At 45.9% G+C, this 18,890-nt stretch overlaps 1 protein-coding gene across 3 annotated transcripts in view; it reads right to left on the reverse strand.

The window, feature by feature from the left end:
• The window catches only part of prdm2 (PR/SET domain 2), a 73,232-nt gene that overhangs the window by 41,578 nt on the left and 12,764 nt on the right, over window positions 1–18,890 (reverse strand). For all 3 annotated transcript variants that reach the window (XM_033048429.1, XM_033048427.1, XM_033048428.1), the window contains 4 exons: window positions 17,428–17,545; window positions 16,527–16,630; window positions 13,135–13,287; window positions 5,583–5,709 (listed from right to left, as the gene is read on the reverse strand). In XM_033048429.1, the coding sequence (XP_032904320.1) occupies window positions 5,583–5,709; window positions 13,135–13,287; window positions 16,527–16,630; window positions 17,428–17,545 (502 nt within the window). The remainder of the gene's footprint in view (window positions 1–5,582; window positions 5,710–13,134; window positions 13,288–16,526; window positions 16,631–17,427; window positions 17,546–18,890) is intronic.

The raw sequence follows: 18,890 nt of genomic DNA on the forward strand, positions 1-18,890 counted from the left end.
GCCTACACCTGCACCTATTGTCTATTATCAGTTAAATAGGCTGATGGACCCATGACAACATTTTGGTTTCATGTTTTAAAAGGACAAAATTAAAAATGAGAATTTCCAGATGTGAAACAAAATATTCCGTTTAATTTGAGATTGTAGAGGGAGGGGAAAAAAGAATCTGCCAGCAGGAAATTCAGAAGGTATTTTAAAATGTGTATGAAATTTCAAATCTGCAATTCAACACATTTCCCCAACTTTATGGAACTTCCTAGTACAATCCCAAATAAAACACAACTGGTGATAATCTACCGACCAATAATTTTCAATGTCAATAATTTTCAGCCAATAACCCAGTAGAACCAAGGAACTGCAGATGCTGGTTTACAAAAAGAGACACAAAGTGCTGGAATAAATCAGCGGGCCAGGCAGCATCTCTGGTGATGTTTTGGGTTAGGACCCTTCTTCAGACTGATATTGTTCATCCCTCCAGTCCAATTTCTATTGCTCCTGCAGAAGCACATATGCTTTATTGTCTCCGATGTGGAATATCAACCTTGGCTTCAGGGCAAGCACACTAGAGTCTGCTGGTATGGAGGATAAATGTTGAGGCCTGCTCGTGTTCCTATGCACATCGTGGTCATTTGAGTCAGAATGTTGCAGAATCAAGCCAAAACAAACAATTTGAACACAACCCAGCCTGACACTTCAGAGCAGTATTGTTAGTGGTACAGCATGGTTGACTAAGTGTTAAATTTAAACTGTCTGCCAGATCAGGTGTTACAACTGCTCATTCCACTAAACTGTCAAGGAGTTAACCCTATATTTTTCCCACTTCTTCCCTTTCAACTGTACCAAAAATAGCCTAATTGTCATCATTATCGTGTTGCTGCTTGAGGGCCTTTCTATATATAATACGGGCCACCATGTTTGTCCAACTAACAGTGATAACACTTCAAATATGATCAAATGTTAAGTGCGTTCAGATTTCCCAAAGATTTGAAAAGGTACCAGACACATGGAGTTCCTGGGGAACCTCACTGATGTGGTGTTCTGGAACTTATTCAAAATTGGCTACTGCCATTATTCCATGCTTCAGAACAATGTCCCAGCAACAATGAACAACGTGAGCATTTTGCACGTCCAATGGGGGGGAAACACTAATTGTCAACAAGATGCTAATTATGATATTGTCACTTTGTGCAGCACGGTGGTGCAGCGGTAGAGTTGCTGCCTGACAGCACCAGAGACCCGGGTTCCATCCCGACTACGAGTGCTGTCTGTACGACGTTTGTGCGTTCTCCCAGTGATCTGCTTGGGGGCCTCCCACATTCCAAAGATTTGTGGGAGGTTTGTAGGCTAATTGGCTTGGTATCATTGTAAATTGTCCCCGGTGCCTCTAGAATAGTGCAAGTGTGTGGGGATCATTGGTCGGCGTGGACTCGGAGGGGCGAAAAGCCTGTTTCTACGTTGTATCTCTAAACCAAACTAAAACTAAACGGAAAGCTTTGAGCAACTCAGGACTTGAACACACATTCGCAGCTAGCCCACCAATGCCACAGTGAGCAGGTGTTGACCTGCGGAGAGATTCCATGTGGAGCTTTAATTACTTCTCAATGCACATTAAAAGACCCCCACGCCATGATTTAAACTCCAGAAAGTTCACCAATATTTAACAATCTGCTTACAGTCTTCAAGAATAGTGACTGGGTAGTTGCCTCAGTCTATTTGCCCTGTTTTGCGGAGTGTAAAAATCTCGGCTACAAATGTGTAAATAACTTGCTCAACTTAACACTTTGTTGGTCCCAAAGGACTTGGGAGGGCCTTGTGACCACAATCAACTATTAACTCACCGCTTGTCGCAAAATGACAAATTGATATCAACAATTTCAAATCTCAGGATTACAAATGCAGTCACCCAAGTTCAGAGGGTAAAAGATTTGAGTTTGATTCACTAAAATCCTATATTCACAAAACATTTAAAGTGTTCCATTTAGGAACCACATTCTATTCATTCTTTTTGTGGCATGGTGCTGCTTTAAAAAAAAATACAAATCTATACCATTTTGACAGGAAAATCAGTACATCAGGTACACTACCTGTAAAACTCAGGAGCAGCATCAAGGATCTAGAATTCTGCACGGTTGAACAATATTAGCTGCAGTAGTAGTTCCACAAATGGCCTCTTTCCCCTTAGGCTAGGGAGGAGTAATGTTAGCAAGAGTCCTTGCTCACTTATACTGACATACTCGTTTAAGAAGGAACTGCAGATGCTGGAAAATCAAAGGTGGACAAAAATGCTGGAGAAACTGAGGCAGCATCTATGGAGCGAAGGAAATAGGTGACGTTTCGGGTCAAGACCCTTCTTCAGACTGATCTGGGGGTGGGGGCAGGAAGAAGCATCACCCCCCACTTCCACATCAGTCTGAAGAAGCTTCCCGGCCCCACCAGTCCCACATCAGTCTGAAGAAGGGTCTCGACCCGAAAACGTCACCTATTTCCTTCGCTCCATAGATACTGCCTCACTCCAAGTCCAAGTGAGTTTATTGTCATGTGTCCCTGTATAGGACAATGAAATTCTTGCTTTGCTTAAGCACACAGAAATTAGTAGGCATTTACTACAAAACAGGTAAATGTGTCCATATACTATGATATAAATATATACACACATGAATAAAACTGGTAAAGTGCAAATAACAGAAAGTGGTTATTAATAATCAGAGTTTTGTCCGAGCCAGGTTTAATAGCCTGGTGGCTGTGGGGAAGTAGCTATTCCTGAACCTGGTTGTTGCAGTCTTCAGGCTCCTGTACCTTCTACCTGAAGGTAGCAGGGAGATGAGTGTGTGGCCAGGATGGTGTGGGTCTTTGATGATACTGCCAGCCTTTTTGAGGCAGCGACTGCGATAAATCCCCTCGATGGAAGGAAGGTCAGAACCGATGATGGACTGGGCAGTGTTTACTACTTTTTGTAGTCTTTTCCTCTCCAGGGCGCTCAAATTGCCGAACCAAGCCACGATGCAACCGGTCAGTATGCTCTCGACTGTGCACCTGTAGAAGTTAGAGAGAGTCTTCCTTGACAATCCGACTCTCCGTAATCTTCTCAGGAAGTAGAGGCGCTGATGAGCTTTTTTGATAAGTTTCGCTGAGTTTCTCCAGCATTTTTGTCTGTACGAAATACTTATCATCAGGAGTGGGAATGTGGGGAGGAGGGCATCAAATGGGGGTCAGTAGGAGCTCAAGAATTCTACTCCAGCATCGAGATTTAAACATACCGAGAAATGTTGCACGCAATTCCTGTATGTGAAAACGGCAAATATTCCTTATCAGCTAGCACATTAAAACATATTTGAAAAGAATCCTGATTTGTAGAGCAGCTTTAATTTACTGCACACTCAATGAGTGACAGAAATGGCCTTGGTATTTATTACAAGCTGATGCTTTTTATATAGGCCATCTACAGAAATGCAGATCTCAGCACAATAGTCCTTGGCAAACCAGTTAAGCATTTATCAAGAATTAGAGCACTTAGAACTGGAATCTCTATGCAGCCATTTTTCTTTGTACAAGTCTTACTTCCTGGTGAAGTACACACAGCAAATCCATAGTCTGTCAGGTGCAAATTTTAAACTTAAGTGACATTACAATTTATTTTGCCATTGCTTAAATGATTTTCCAAATGTCTGGTGACAAAACCCGTACTTCGAAACAAAACCCTCCCGTAACAACTCCTTCGCAGGCCAGAAGCCCGATTTGATTTGCATTCTCGGCTATCCATTATATTTAAAGAAGATTTGGTAGCCAAGTATATTACCATGAAATGCCATAAAATGTTAAAGTGTTCAGTATGGAAGTGTAATTTATACAAGGATAGAGTTACATTGTAACATACTGCAAATCCATCTCACAGAAGTTTTAACAAATCTTGTAATTTATCCATGGAAATTCATTTTATATTCTGGTCAACTCCTAGTAGAGTACAACATGTTTTTATCTCTCCCCATCGCAAAATTTAAATCTTATTTTTGGCTTTATTTATTTTGTCAGCGTCAACAATTTAATCTGAAAAGCGGTTACCGAAGGTAAGCTAGCAAACATTTAGGTAATGAGTGTTAAAATAGTTTTTAAAGTAACTTAAGGTAGTTTTCTGTCAAACGCTTCCCAAGACACCCAACGTGGAAATCATTCACTGAAGGGGCACGATTTAGTGGAAACATATAAAGTACAGTATTAAGAGGAAGAATAAAAGCCATTTTGTTCAGGACAGTTGTACATTTATTAAATCTTTTCAAAGAACACTTCACGTGCTCTTACTCCTGCAGAGTGTTTTACAAATCAGAGATTTAAAAAAAAGACGAAGTAACATTTGACTCGGGTGTAAAATGATCGGAACAATCAACTCAATCATTGAATTATGATGCCGCTGCATCCATTTTGCGGGGCCCTCTGACATCAGTAACTTCTTGCACAACATGAGTTTCCAAACACAATTCTACACTTTCAGCGTCCCCCTACGCAGAAAAGAGCCATCTTCGCAGAAGGAAACATTTACTTCACAGTCCGAATCAGGAAAAGAAAAACGTATTTAGCTCGCAAGCTGCCTCGAAAAGGCCACGTCTGTTTTTTTTCCTTTCCCTCTGTCTCCCCTCCCCTCCACCTACTGCAGCTTTAAACGAAAGATGTCTAGGACATTTTTTTTTTAATGCTCTTCCGCTGTGTTGTGGAAGGTCACCCAAGTGTATTCCTCCAGCTGACATTCCAGTGGGTCTTTGCAAGCAGTCCTGCAGCACACTTTGGCAACTCAAAACACGGATGGAAATACACACACTAACACACTAAATGCTGGAGTAACTCAGCGGGACGGGCGGCATCTCTGGAGGGAAGAAGGAATGGGTGTTGTGTTTTAAGAAGGAACTCCAGATGCTGGAAAATCGAATGTAGACAAAAATGCTGGAGAAACTCAGCGGGTGCAGCAGCGTCTATGTGGAGCGAAGGAAATAGGCAACGTTTCGGGCCGAAACCCGGAAGGGTTTCGGCCCGAAACGTTGCCTATTTCCTATAGTGGAAATTGTTCAACCCTTTGCATGGAGCGAAGGAAATAGGCAAAATTTAGCTATTTCCTTCGCTCCATCGGTGCTGCTGCACCCGCTGCGTTTCTCCAGCACTTTTGTCTACCTAGGAATGGGTGTTGTTTCGGGTCCAGACCCTGATATACAAGTATATATCATGTATTAATGAATCCAGGAGTTGCCCTCTCCCTCTCCCCACTGTCTGTGGAGGAGCGAGTGGGAGAATTAATGACTCCAGGAGTTGCCCCCCTCCTCTCCCCACTGTCTGTGGAGGAGCGAGTGGGAGAATTAATGACGCCAGGAGTTGCCCCCCTCCTCTCCCCACTGTCTGTGGAGGAGCGAGTGGGAGAATTAATGACTCCCCTTGCCCTCTCCCTCTCCCCCACTGTCTGTGGAGGAGTGAGTGAAGGGGAGTGGGAGACCGCTCTGCCCCCACCCTGTCCCACCTTACGTCCCCCACCCTGTCCCACCTTACGTCCCCCACCCTGTCCCACCCTACGTCCCCCGCCCGTCCCGTCTCTCCCCTCTTACCTCTGGGGCCTCTGGCCGAGCTCCTTCGGCGCGGACGGCGGCTCCTCTCCTCCTCTAGAGCGGCTGTGATGTCGGCGTCCTGCTGCCCATTGTACCACACCAGCAACTCCTGGCCCGGCTCGATCGGCTGCGGGGAGGGAGGGGGAGGAGGAGGGGGAGGAGGAGGAGGAGGAGGAAGGGGGGAGGAGGAGGAGGAGTGGAGGAGAGGGGTGGTTAGAGGGGGAAGATTATGGAGGAGGGGGGGGGGGGGGAGAGTGAGAGCCGGGCCGGGCAGGAGGGCGGGAGAGGCGGGCAGGGAGACTAGGCGAGGCCGGGGCTTGGTGCTGGGCCTCGGGGCCTGCGGCTCTGGCTCGGCGCTCTCTCTCTCTCCCCCCCCCGGGGACCGCACACTCTGCCCCCTCCCCCTGTTGGCTGGCGGGCGGGCGGCTCTCTCTCTCTCTCTCTCTGTCCCCCGCGGGCAGCGCTGCGGCCTCGGCACCAACCCGGCGGCGGCCGGACTCGGACACTCGGACAAAAGCGGCGGCGGCGGCGCTGACAGGCGGGGAGCGGACGGCAGCGACACCGGCGGCGGCAGCAGCGCCCCCTAGCGGCCGGAGGAGCGGCCCCGCACCCACACACAGTCACACAGCATCCTCGCTTAGTTCACTACTTTAGTTGTATAGTTTAGTCGCTTAGTTTTGTTTAGCAGTTTAGTTTAGTTTAGATTAGATTAGATCCAACGAAATGTCGTTGCCTGCAGCCATACATATAATAATAAACAACAAAACACACAAATAGACACAAATTAACATCCACCAGGCACCTCCTCACTGTGATGGAGTCAAAAGTCTTAAAGTTACTGTGTAGTTTAGTTTAATAGTTGAGTTTAGTAGTTTAGTTTAGTAGTTTAGTTTAATAGTTTAGTTTAGTAGTTTAGTTTGTAGTTTACTTTAGTAGTTTAGTTTAGTAGTTTAGTTTAATAGTTTAGTTTAGTTTAGTAGTTTAGTTTAATAGTTTAGTTTAGTAGTTTAGTTTAGTAGTTTAGTTTAATAGTTTAGTTTAGTAGTTTAGTTTAATAGTTTAGTTTAGTAGTTTAGTTTAGTTTAGTAGTTTAGTTTAGTTTAGTAGTTTAGTTTAATAGTTTAGTTTAATAGTTTAGTTTAATAGTTTAGTAGTTGAGTTTAGTTTAGTAGTTGAGTTTAGTTTAGTAGTTTAGTTTAGTAGTTTAGTTTAGTTTAGTAGTTTAGTTTAGTAGTTGAGTTTAGTTTAGTAGTTTAGTTTAGTTTAGTAGTTTAGTTTAGTAGTTTAGTTTAGTTTAGTAGTTTAGTTTAGTAGTTTAGTTTAGTAGTTTAGTTTAGTTGCTTAGTTTAGTAGTTTTGTTTACTAATGTTTTGTTTCAATTTTGTTTTGTAGTTTAGTTATTTTGTTTTTGTAGTTTTGCTTAGTTATTTCGTTTAGATTAGAGATACAGCGCGGAAACAGGCCCTTCAGCCCACCGAGTCATAACGTCATAAAGTGCTAGGAGTATAATTAGGCCATTCAGCCCATCAAGTCTACTCTGCCATTCAATCATGTCTGACATGTCCCTCCCTCCTAACGCCGTTCCCCTGCCTTCTCCCCATATCCTCTGACACCTGTACTAATCATAATTGACAGTACTGATGTACTAATCTAAACGGAAGAAAACTCTCAGAGAAAACTCATACGGATCACGGGGAGAACGTACAAACGCCGTACAGACAGCACCCGTAGTCAGGATCGAACCCGGGTCTTGAGCACTGTAAGGCAGCAACTCCACCGCTGCGCCACCGGGCCGCCCCATAACATAAGAAGTTAGCAAACATATGAACCACGAACAGAGTAAAGCACTCAATTCCGACACCCTGCCCGGACATCTCCATTCATGCAATTGTACGGTACGGAAACTGGCCCTACGGCCATCCTGTCCATGGCGGCATACGTTGGCTGGTTCTATTTGCCTGCATTTGATGCATAGCCCTCTAACCTCCCTCCCCCCCAATTCCATTTATCTGTCCAAATGTCTCAAAAGTTGTAATTGTATCTGCTTCAATAGCGTTTATATTTAATCAGGTTGCGGCTGATGTGGTGAATCAGATTGTCTCCACAGAAATTAATGATTAATTACTGACAATTCTCCACTTCAAATTGAATTTCTTGTCAGTATGATGAGCTAAAATTGATGAACGTGAGGAACAACATGTTATTGTTCTTCGTTTTATTGAATTAGACTTTACTTTTGGACTTTAGAGATGCAGCCTGGAAACAGGGCCTTTGGCCCACAGAGTCCGCACCGACCAGCAATCACCCCGTACACTAGCACTATCCTACACACACTTGGGGCAATTTACTATTCTTACGGAAGCCAATTAACCCGCAAACTTGCACTTCTTTGGAGTGTGGGAGGAAACCGGAGCACCCGCAGTAAACCCACGCGGTCATGGGGAGAACATGCAAATTCCGTACAGACAGCACCCATAGCCAGGATCGAACCCGGGTCACTGGCGCTGTGAGGCAGCAACTCTACCGTATGTAATGCACAGAGGTACAGACTGGGTGCTTTAATAGCCGAAGGGATTATTATTTCATTGTAAATTGCAAGTTCCAAAACTGGCCACGTTCAACACTTGTGATGGCTTTAGTTGGAACGAGGGATTATTCATAAGGGACCACGCTCCTCTGCAGCCCACCAGACGCCACCAGCTGCAGCACCAGGGAGAACGTGCAAACTCCACCACTGTGCCGTCCTACTGGAGTGTAAAATTTAGAATAGACGAACTAAATGACTGGGTAATTGTCGCAAAGGGGCGGTGGGGTTCTGCACTGTGCCACCCCATACACAAGGTAGACAAAAGTGCTGGAGAAACTCAGCGGGTGCAGCAGCATCTATGGAGCGAAGGAAATAGGCAACGTTTCGGCCCGAAACCCAAAGGAAATAGGTAACGTTTCGGGCCGAAACCCAAAGGGTTTCGACCCGAAACGTTGCCTATTTCCTTCGCTCCACAGATGCTGCTGCACCCACTGAGTTTCTCCAGCACTTTTGTCTACCTTCGATTTTCCAGCATCTGCAGTTCCTTCTTAAACACCCTATACACAAGATCTTTCTTAGGCCTGCAGTTATGGAGATTGGAAGCTGTATAATGAGTGGTGAATCTGGGGAATTCTGTGGAATTCTCTGCCACAGAAGGTAGTTGAGGCCAGTTCATTGGCTATATTTAAGAGGGAGTTAGATGTGGCCCTTGTGGCTAAAGGGATCAGGGGGTATGGAGAGAAGGCAGGGATGGGATACTGAGTTGGATGATCAGCCATGATCATATCGAATGGCGGTGCAGGCTCGAAGGGCCGAATGGCCTATTCCTGCACCTATTTTCTATGTTTCTATGTTTCTATAACCAAGCCTGCTTTTTAATGCAAATACATGCAGCTTTTCCACTAGTGTAGATAGATGCATGAAATCAGTGAGCAATATTAATAGATTTTCAGGACATTGAGGGGAACAATTTCTGTCAGCTCGAGAGACACGTTGTGGATGAAGGCGGATAAAGGATAATCTGAAAATTAGGTCCAGATTTTTTGACAAGGAAGTTAAGAAACATTTCTACACAGCAGGTTAAAATCTGGGTCTCTTATAATTAATGTCAATTATTAATTTTGAATCCTTAGGAGAGAATTTTGGAGCATATATTATATTATATCAATATATTAGCAGCTGTTATCAGGCAACTGAACCATCTTGTCAACAACTAGAGGGCGGTCCTGAACTACGATCTACCTCATTGAGATTGAGAGGGGATCTTATAGAAACTTACAAAATTCTTAAGGGGTTGGACAGGCTAGATGCAGGAAGATTGCTCCCGATGTTGGGGAAGTCCAGGACAAGGGGTCACAGCTTAAGGATAAGGGGGAAATCCTTTAAAACCGAGATGAGAAGAACTTTTTTCACACAGAGAGTGGTGAATCTCTGGAACTCTCTGCCACAGAGGGTAGTCGAGGCCAGTTCATTGGCTATATTTAAGAGGGAGTTAGATGTGCCCCTTGTGGCTAAGGGGATCAGAGGGTATGGAGAGAAGGCAGGTACGGGATACTGAGTTGGATGATCAGCCATGATCATATTGAATGGCGGTGCAGGCTCGAAGGGCCGAATGGCCTACTCCTGCACCTAATTTCTATGTTTCTATGTTTCTATTGGAGACCCAAGGACAATCTTTGATCGGACTTTACGGGCTTTACCTTGCGCTAAACATTATTCCCTTATCATGTGTCTGTACACTGTGAATGGATCGATTGTAATCATGTATTGACGTTCCACTGACTGTTTAGCGCGCAACAAAAGGTTTTCGCTGTACCTCGGTACACGTGACAATAAACTGAGCTAAGATATGCAAAAATCAGCGAGGTTGAACATCTCTGATTTTCTCAATGAACGGTAGAGGAGGATCACGGGAGAAGGAGTGCCTGTTCCCACATCTGGTGAATATTTGTTGTCGTGAATGAACGACACCAGTGCCTGGAATTTCTTAATCTCAAAATAATGTGCGTGGAGAAGCAGGAATAAGGAGTAAGCCATTTAGAACGGAGACGAGGAAACACCTTTTCTCACAGAGAGTGGTGAGTCAGTGGAATTCTCTGCCTCAGAGGGCGGTGGAGGCAGGTTCTCTGGATACTTTCAAGAGAGAGCTAGATAGGGCTCTTAAAAATAGCGGAGTCAGGGGATATGGGGAGAAGGCAGGAACGGGGTACTGATTGGGGATGATCAGCCGTGATCACATTGAATGGCGGTGCTGGCTCGAAGGGCCGAATGGCCTACTCCTGCACCTGTTGTTTATTGTCTATTGATCACTGTGATAAACGCAATAAAGTTCAGTCAGTCTTCCTCCTTTTGTTCTGGGGGGGGGGGGAGATTGCAGATGGAAAATTCTCTTCCACAGCGACATGGATTCGGCTGGGTTTGTTTTACCTCGTTATGTAAGATATCGGTATTTAAGAGGACAAGCTGTTTGGCCAGAGGGTGTTTACTTATCCACCATTACGTTTATGTTCACACAAATCTGCCTAGAGCGCATGCTTTCATTTGTGACCAATCTATTGTTCATTTCACTTCCTCTTTACAGAAACATTGCCTTCCTCTCGTGAATGCTGATATTTTTTCCATTCGCCTTTTGTCGTTGGGTTGGGAGGGAGATGTTTTGTGTCATAGGGGGGCATCTCATGACATACAGCGTGGAAACAGGCCCTTCAGCCCAACCTAGTCATGCTAGGACCAAGATGCCCCATTCTGCCTGCATTTGGCCCCAAACCCGCTCCACCTTTCCTATCTGTGCACCATTTCCTGCACCACTGGGTCACATGATGACGTGACTCAGTGTATGTAAATGTCGAGATTAAATATAGAACGGCGTGGATAGGAAGAAGAACTTCCTCAGATGTTGTCAGAGTCAGAAAAGGTCAGATTGAGAGTTATTTTAGACACTGCCACCCATTCTAATTAATCCAAGGAACTCCGTTTGGGACTACCCAATCTGAAGAAGGGTCTGGAACCGAAACGTCACCCATTCCTTCTCTCCAAAGATGCTGCCTGTCCCGCTGAGTTACTCCAGCATTTTGTGTCAATCTTCAGTTTGCGGCTACTCTTGATCGGACTTTGCTGGCTTTACCTTGCACTAAATGTTATTCCCTCATGATGTATCTGTACACTGGGAATGGCTCGATTGTAATCATGTGTAGTCTTTCCGCTGACTGGATAGCGAGCAATGAAAGCGTTTCACTGTAGCTCAGTACATGTGACAATAAACTGAACTGTAACTGAACTGAACAAACAGTAAAACTGGAAGAGTTGATCACAAGGCGCCTCATGAAGTGGAAGTTAGAGAAAGTTGAGCATAGGACAGTACAGCACAAGAACAGGCCATTCGGCCCACAATGTCTGTGCTAAACATGATGCCAAGACCATCTCTTATCTACCTACACGTGATCCACATCCCTCCACTTAGAAACATAGAAAATAGGTGCAGGAGTAGGCCATTCGGACCTTCGAGCCAGCATCGCTATTCAATATGATCATGGCTGATCATCCAGAATCAGTGCCCTGTTCCTGCTTTCTCCCCACATCCCTTGATTCCATTAGCCCTAAGAGCTAAATCTAACTCTCTCTTGAAAACATCCAGTGAGTTGGCCTCCACTGTCTTCTGTGGCAGAGAATTCCACAGATTCACAACTCCTGCACTCCTACACTCCATTCTCTACATATCCACGCGCCCATCCAAAAGTCTCTTAAATGTCACTATCATATCGGCCTCCACCACCACCCCTGGCAGCGCAGAGCGTTCCAGGCACCCACCACCCTCTGTGTAAAACAAAAATGCCCCGCACATCTCCTTTGCCCCTTCTCACCTCAAAGTTCTGCCCTCGAGTATTTGATTTTTCTATCCTGAGAAAAATGGTTTGGTAAGTGGGCAAATGTGAAAGATGAAATAATAACTCAGAAAGACGTATAGTTTGCTGAAAAACAGAGTGAATGGCGTAATACGCAGCCCTTAATTGGTATCTTAGAATCAAAGATCAGAAATTAGTGGACTAGATGTGAAACCAATCTCATCAACTTACTGCAGCAATCAAAGTACTAGACCGAGAAAGGACATCGTGAAAGCAAATGAACACAAATCAGAGCAGGAATCAGCAACACTGTGTACAGATAGGTTGTACAGCAAGTTCTGGACCCAAGATAGACACAAAATGCCGGAGTAACTCAGCGAGACAGGCAGCATCTCTGGAGAGAAGGAATGGGTGACGTTTCGGGTCGACACCCTTCTTCAGACTGAAGGTGACTCTCCAGAGATGCTGCCTGTCCCGCTGAGTTACTCCAGCACTTTGTGTCTACCTTCGATTTAAACCACTTCTTTCCTCCACACAGCGGGCAGTGGAGGCCGGTTCTCTGGATGCTTTCAAGAGAGAGCTGGATAGGTCTGTTAAAGATAGCGGAGTCAGGGGATATGGGGAGAAGGCAGGAACGGGGTACTGATTGGAGATGATCAGCCATGATCACATTGAATGGCGGTGCTGGATCGAAGGGCCGAATGACCTACACCTGCACCTATTGTCTGTTGTCTATAATGTCGGGGATAGACACAAAATGCCAGAGTAACTCAGCGGGACAGGCAGCATCTCTGGAGAGAAGGAATGGGTGACATTACAGGTCGAGAGCCTCAGACTGAGAGTCAGGGGAGAAGGAAATGAATGATGTAGACGCTACACAGAACAAATGAATGAAAGATATGCAAAAAGCAACGATGATGAAGGAAAGGTGGAGCCCACAATGGATAACTAGTACGATGACTCGGGTGGGGGAGAGACAGAGAGAGAGAGGGGATGCAAGGGTTTCTTCCCAGCTGTTATCAGGCAATGGAACCATCCTGCCACAACTAGAGAGCTGACTGGTTAGCACACAACATTAGCTGTTCACTGTACCTCGGTACACGTGACAATAAACTGGAACTGAACTGATGTTATGATTTGTGCCGGTGCATGTGAAGTCAGACGATCACAAGGACGCGGCTACCTTGAAGACTTTGTAGTAGATGCCCCTGTTGATCTCCAGCGGGAAGAGGTTCTGCTCATCGGAGGAGCGAGCCCAGTTCACGTACCGCAACCAATTGCCCTTGTCTGGGTCAGTGGCATCGATACACATCCACCCGTACTGGGGGAAGTAAACCTGAAAGGAGAGAGAGAGAGTTGCTCTTGGTTAGTGGTTAGTCCTGGGCCAGTCCTCATCACCAAGCTGTAGAGTTGCTGCCTTACAGCGCCAGAGATCCAGGTTCCATCCAAACCACAGGTCAAGTCAGCGGGACAGACAGGCAGCGTCTCTGGCGAGAAGGAATGGGTGATGTTTCGGGTCTGAAGAAGAGTCTCGGCCCGAAACGTCGCCCATTCCTTCCTGGATAGACTCGGCTTGTACTCGCTAGAATTTAGAAGATTGAGGGAGGATCTTATAGAAACTTACAACATTCTTAAGTGGATGGACAGGCTAGATGCAGGAAGATTATTCCCGATGTTGGGGAAGTCCAGAACTAGGGTTCACAGTTTAAGGATAAGAGGGAAGTCTTTTAGGACCGAGATGAGAAAATCATTTTTTACACAGAGAGTGGTGAATCTGTGGAATTCTCTGCCACAGAAGGTAGTTGAGGCCAGTTCATTGGCTATATTTAAGAGGGAGTTAGATGTGGCCCTTGTGGCTAAAGGGATCAGGGGATATGGAGAGAAGGCAGGTATGGGATACTGAGTTGGATGATTAGCCATGATCATATTGAATGGCGGTGCAGGCTCGAAGGCCCGAATGGCCTCTACTCCTGCACCTATTGTCTATGTTTCTATGTCTCTGGCGAGAAGGAATGGGCGACGTTTCGGGTCTGAAGAAGGGTCTCGGCCCGAAACGTCGCCCACTCCTTCTCTCCGGAGATGCTGCCTGTCTGTCCCGCTGAGTTACTCCAGCATTGTGTGTCCAACTCTACAGCAAGGAATGTAAGTCGGGAGAATGCAGAATGCAGTTGCTCGCATTTGGTGACACGGAATATGCTCTTATGAATCGGACAGCTGCATTTGCAGCTTTTTGCATCTGAATTTCGATGACTTTGAATATCAACTGTGTATTTGGCGTGCTTTAACAGTATAGCACTCCAAGGGTCATGGGAGTATTATAACTTGACAATGGGCCACTTTAGACACGAGGAATTAAGGAGGCAAACAGTACATGGGACATTACTGCTAGAGGATTGAAAAATAACATTGTGCTCCATTTGAACAGAGAGCTGGCAAAACCGTTGCTGGTCTCACCCAAGATGGGTTACACTTGTGCAGGAAGGAACTGCAGATGCTGGTTTAAACGCACGATAGACACAAAATGTTGGAGTAACTCGGGTCGAGACCCTTCTTCAAACATCACCCATTCCTTCACTCCAGAGATGCTGCAAGTCCCTTGCGGGATGGATGATGTTTGAGGAAGGGTCTCGACCTGAAACGTCACCCATTCCTTCTCTCCAGAGATGCTGCCTAGATGCTGCAGACTACAGAGAGATCCTTGACGAAAACCTGCTCCAGAGCGTTCAGGACCTCAGACTGGGGGGGGGGGGGGGAGGGGGGGGCAGAGTTTCACCTTCCAAATGATCAAAGACCCTAAGCACACAGCCAAGACAACGCAGGAGTGGCTTCGTGACGAGTCTGTGAATGTCCTTGAGTGGCCCAGCCAGTGCCTGGACTTGAACCCGATCGAACATCTCTGGAGGGACCTGAAAATAGCTGTGCATCGACGCTCCCCATCCAACCCGACAGAGCTTGAGAGGATCTGCAGAGAAGAATGGGAGAAATTACCCAAATACAGGTGTGCCAAGTTTGTAGCGTCATACCCAAGAAGACTTGAGGCTGTAATCGCTGCCAAAGGTGCCTCAACAAAGTACTGAGTAAAGGGTCTAAATACTGATGTAAATGTGATATTTCAGTTATTTATTTTTAATTACTTTGCAAACATTTCTAAACGCCTGTTTCATTTGTTTTATTATGGGGCATTGTGTGTAGATTGATGATAAAAAATAAATAATTTAATCCATTTTAGAATAAGGCTGTAACGTAACAAAATGTGGAAAGAGTGAAGGGGTCTGAATACTTTCTGAATGCACTGTATTTCTAAGCCAGAGATAAATAGATTCTTGATTAGTGCGGGTGTCAGGGTTTACGGGAAGAAGGCAGAAGAATGGGGTTAGGAGGGAGAGATAGATCAGCCACGATTGAATGGCGGAGTGGACTTGATGGGCCGAATGGCCTAATTCTGCTCCTATGAACATGAATTAATTTTGTCCATGGTAAGTTTAGGGTTATATTGCATCCGTGGGCATATCATTGAAGGATTAGCAGCAGAATAACCCCCCCCCCCCCCCCAGTTTAAATCAGGGATACAGGTTTCAATATAATGAGTTTAGCAAGATAAATTTAATCATTTGCGCTTTCTATTGTGTTCACAGAGGGTCTGGAGTGAATGTCGGAGCCACGGAACACAAGAACTCGCGATCAGCAGTGGTGATCTATTTCCTCACAACAATGTCAATATGTCTTATTTACTGGACAAAGTCCATTGGAATCAGACGAGGTTGCGTTACATATAGTTAATAAGTGCAACCGCAAATTTGCCAGCTAATTCATGCCTCTAGTTCCCCTCTCCCCTGACTCACAGGCTGAAGAAAGGTCTCGACCCTAAACGTCACCCACTCCTTCACCCCAGAGACGCTGCCTGTCCCGCTGAGTTACTCCAGCACTTTGTGTCTATCTTCAGTTTAAAACTGCATCTACAGTTCCTTCGAACACGCAAACATATCCAAGATGGACACACAATGCTGGAGCAGCAGGTCAGGCAGCATCTCTGGAGAAGAGATGGGCGGTCATGGTGGATCAGCGGTAGAGTTGCTGCCTTGCAGCGAATGCAACGCCGGACACCCGGGCTCGATCCCGACTACGGGCGCTGTCTGTACGGAGTTTGAACGTTCTCCCCGTGACCTGCGTGGGTTTTCTCCGAGATCTTTAGTTTCCTCCCACACTCCAAAGACGTACAGGTTTGTAGGTTAATTGGCTCGGTAAATGTAACAAAAATTGTCCCTGGTGGGTATAGGATCGTGTTAATGTGCGGGGATCGCTTGTCGGCGCGGGCACGGTGGGCTGAAAGGGTCTGTTCCCGCGCTGTATCTCTAAACTAAACTAAAAAGAGGAATAGATGACGTTTTGAGTTGAGACCCTTCATCAGACTCATTAGTGCGAAGAAGGGTCTCGACCCGAAACATCACCCATTCCTTCTCTCCAGAGATGCTGCCTGTCCTGTCCCACTTTGCAGAAAAAGTTAATATTAGTTCACAAAGCCAGTGATGCATGTTACATATGTTGCTGCCCAGCTGATCGCCAGAACGCCCTTACCTCCCACATGTACACGCTGCTATTCACCCGGGCCTTTTTCTTCTTTTCTCCTGAGAATGGACCATATCTCCTGCCCTTCTGTATAGACCTGGTGGCCCACACACCTGGAACACAAAATGTTGATGAAGCCACACGGCCATGATGTCACAACGGCTCAAAGCACGGTTTTATTTCTCAGTTCCTTTACATTTTTAGTTATGATGACATGTGACTCAGTCTCCCTCAGCTCTAGAAACAAACCCATTAAATCCAGCTTTAGTTTAGTTTAGTTTAGAGATACAGCGCGGATACAGGCCCTTCGGCCCACCGAGTCCGCACCGACCAGCGATCCCCGCACACTAACACTATCCTACGCATTCCAGGGACAATATTACATTTCCATTTATACCAAACAAATTAACCTACAAACCTGCACGTCTTTGGAGTGTGGGAGGAAAATGAATATCTTGGAGAAAACCCACACAAGTCACGGGGAGAACGTACAAACTTTGTTTAGATCAGCACCCGTAGCAAGGATCGAACCCGGGTCTCTGGCGCTGTAAGGCAGTAGCTCTACCGCTGTGCCACCGTGCCGCCCACCGTACTCTTGCCCAGAGTGGGGGAATCGAGGACCAGAGGACATAGGTTCAAGGTGAAGGGGAAAAGATTTAATAGGAATCTGAGAGGTAACTTTTTCACACAAAGGGTGGGTGGGTGAATGGAACAAGCTGCCAGAGGAGGTAGTTGAGGCTGGGACTATCACATTGTTAGACAGGGACATGGATAGGACAGGTTTGGAGGGATATGGACCAAGTGCAGGCACGTGGGGCTAGTGTAGCTGAGACATGTTGGCCAGTATGGGCAAGTTGGGCTGAAGGGCCTGTTTCCCACACTGTATCATTCTATGACTGTAAGCACTCACCAATGCGCCTCTCGTCAACTGCGGACTGTTGCAAAGTCACCTCATGAGGAAGCCCCCTCAATATTCGTTGGGGCACGTCGACTAACATCTCCACCTGGGGCCCAGGTATTAGATTGCTCTAAACACAAGCAGAAACACGGCAGAATATTAACTATCACAACCTCATTTAAAACAAACCAAACAAGATTTTTATTCAGAATTAACTCTTCAATCAAAAATAAACATTTTCACACAAGATATGGGTGTATGGAACGAGCTGCCGGAGGAGGTAGTCGAGGCAGGTATTATCCCAACATTTAAGAAGCAGTTAGACAGGTACATGGATATGACACAAAATGCTGGAGTAACTCAGCGGGACAGGCAGCATCTCTGGAGAGAAGGAATGGGTGGCGTTTTGGGTCGAGACCCTTCTTCAGACCTGAATCCTCACCCATTCCTTCTCTCCAGAGATGCTGCCTGTCCCGCTGAGTTACGCCAGCATTTTGTGTCTCTCTTCGATTTAAACCAGCATCTGCAGTTCTTTCCTACACAGGTCAGTGGATAGGACAGGGTTGAGGGACATGGGCCAAACGCAGGCAGGTGGGACTAGTGTAGCCGGGACGTGTTGGCCGGTGTGGGCAAGTTGGGCCGAAGGGTCGGTTTCCACACTGTGTCACTCTATGACTCTAAGTTTCTATTCGAAGATGGCCTCTCATTCCGTGGAAATATCTAAAGCCTTATTATGCAAAGTATATTTTTAGATAATAAGTTGCCCTGAACTGTTTTCTAGGCAGACAACCTTGGTTCAGATGAAAAACCTGATCTGAAATATTTATTTCTCCACAGATGCTGCCTGACCACACGGGTGTCAGGGGTTATGGGGAGAAGGCAGGAGAATGGGGTTAGGAGGGAGAGATAGATCAGCCATGATTGAATGGCGGAGTAGACTTGATGGGACGAATGGTCTAATTCTATTCCTATTCGTGATGACCTTACTGACCAGCTGAGCGTTTCCAGAATTTAGTGTTTCAATGGACAATAGGTGCAGGAGTAGGCCATTCGGCCCTTCAAGCCAGCACCGCCATGCAATCAGTACCCCGTTCCTGCCTTCTCCCCATATCCCCTGACCCCGCTATCTTTAAGAGCCCTATCTAGCTCTCTCTTGAAAGTATCCAGAGAACTGGCCTCCACCACCCTCTGAGGCAGAGAATTCCACAGACTCACAACTCTCTGTGTGAAAAAGTGTTTCCTCATCTCCGTTCTAAATGGCTTAGCCCTTATTCTTAAACTGTGGCCCCTGGTTCTGGACTCCCCCAACATCGGGAACATATTTCCTGCCTCTAGTGTGTCCAAGCCCTTGATAATCTTGTATGTTTCAATAAGATCCCCTCTCATCCTAAATTCTAGAGTAGACAGAGACAGAGTGCTGGAGTAACTCAGCGGGTCAGGCAGCATCTCTGGAGAGAAGGAATGGGTGATGTTTC

This window comes from Amblyraja radiata, chromosome 31, assembly GCF_010909765.2.
Source record: "Amblyraja radiata isolate CabotCenter1 chromosome 31, sAmbRad1.1.pri, whole genome shotgun sequence".
Taxonomy (NCBI): Eukaryota; Metazoa; Chordata; class Chondrichthyes; order Rajiformes; family Rajidae; genus Amblyraja; species Amblyraja radiata.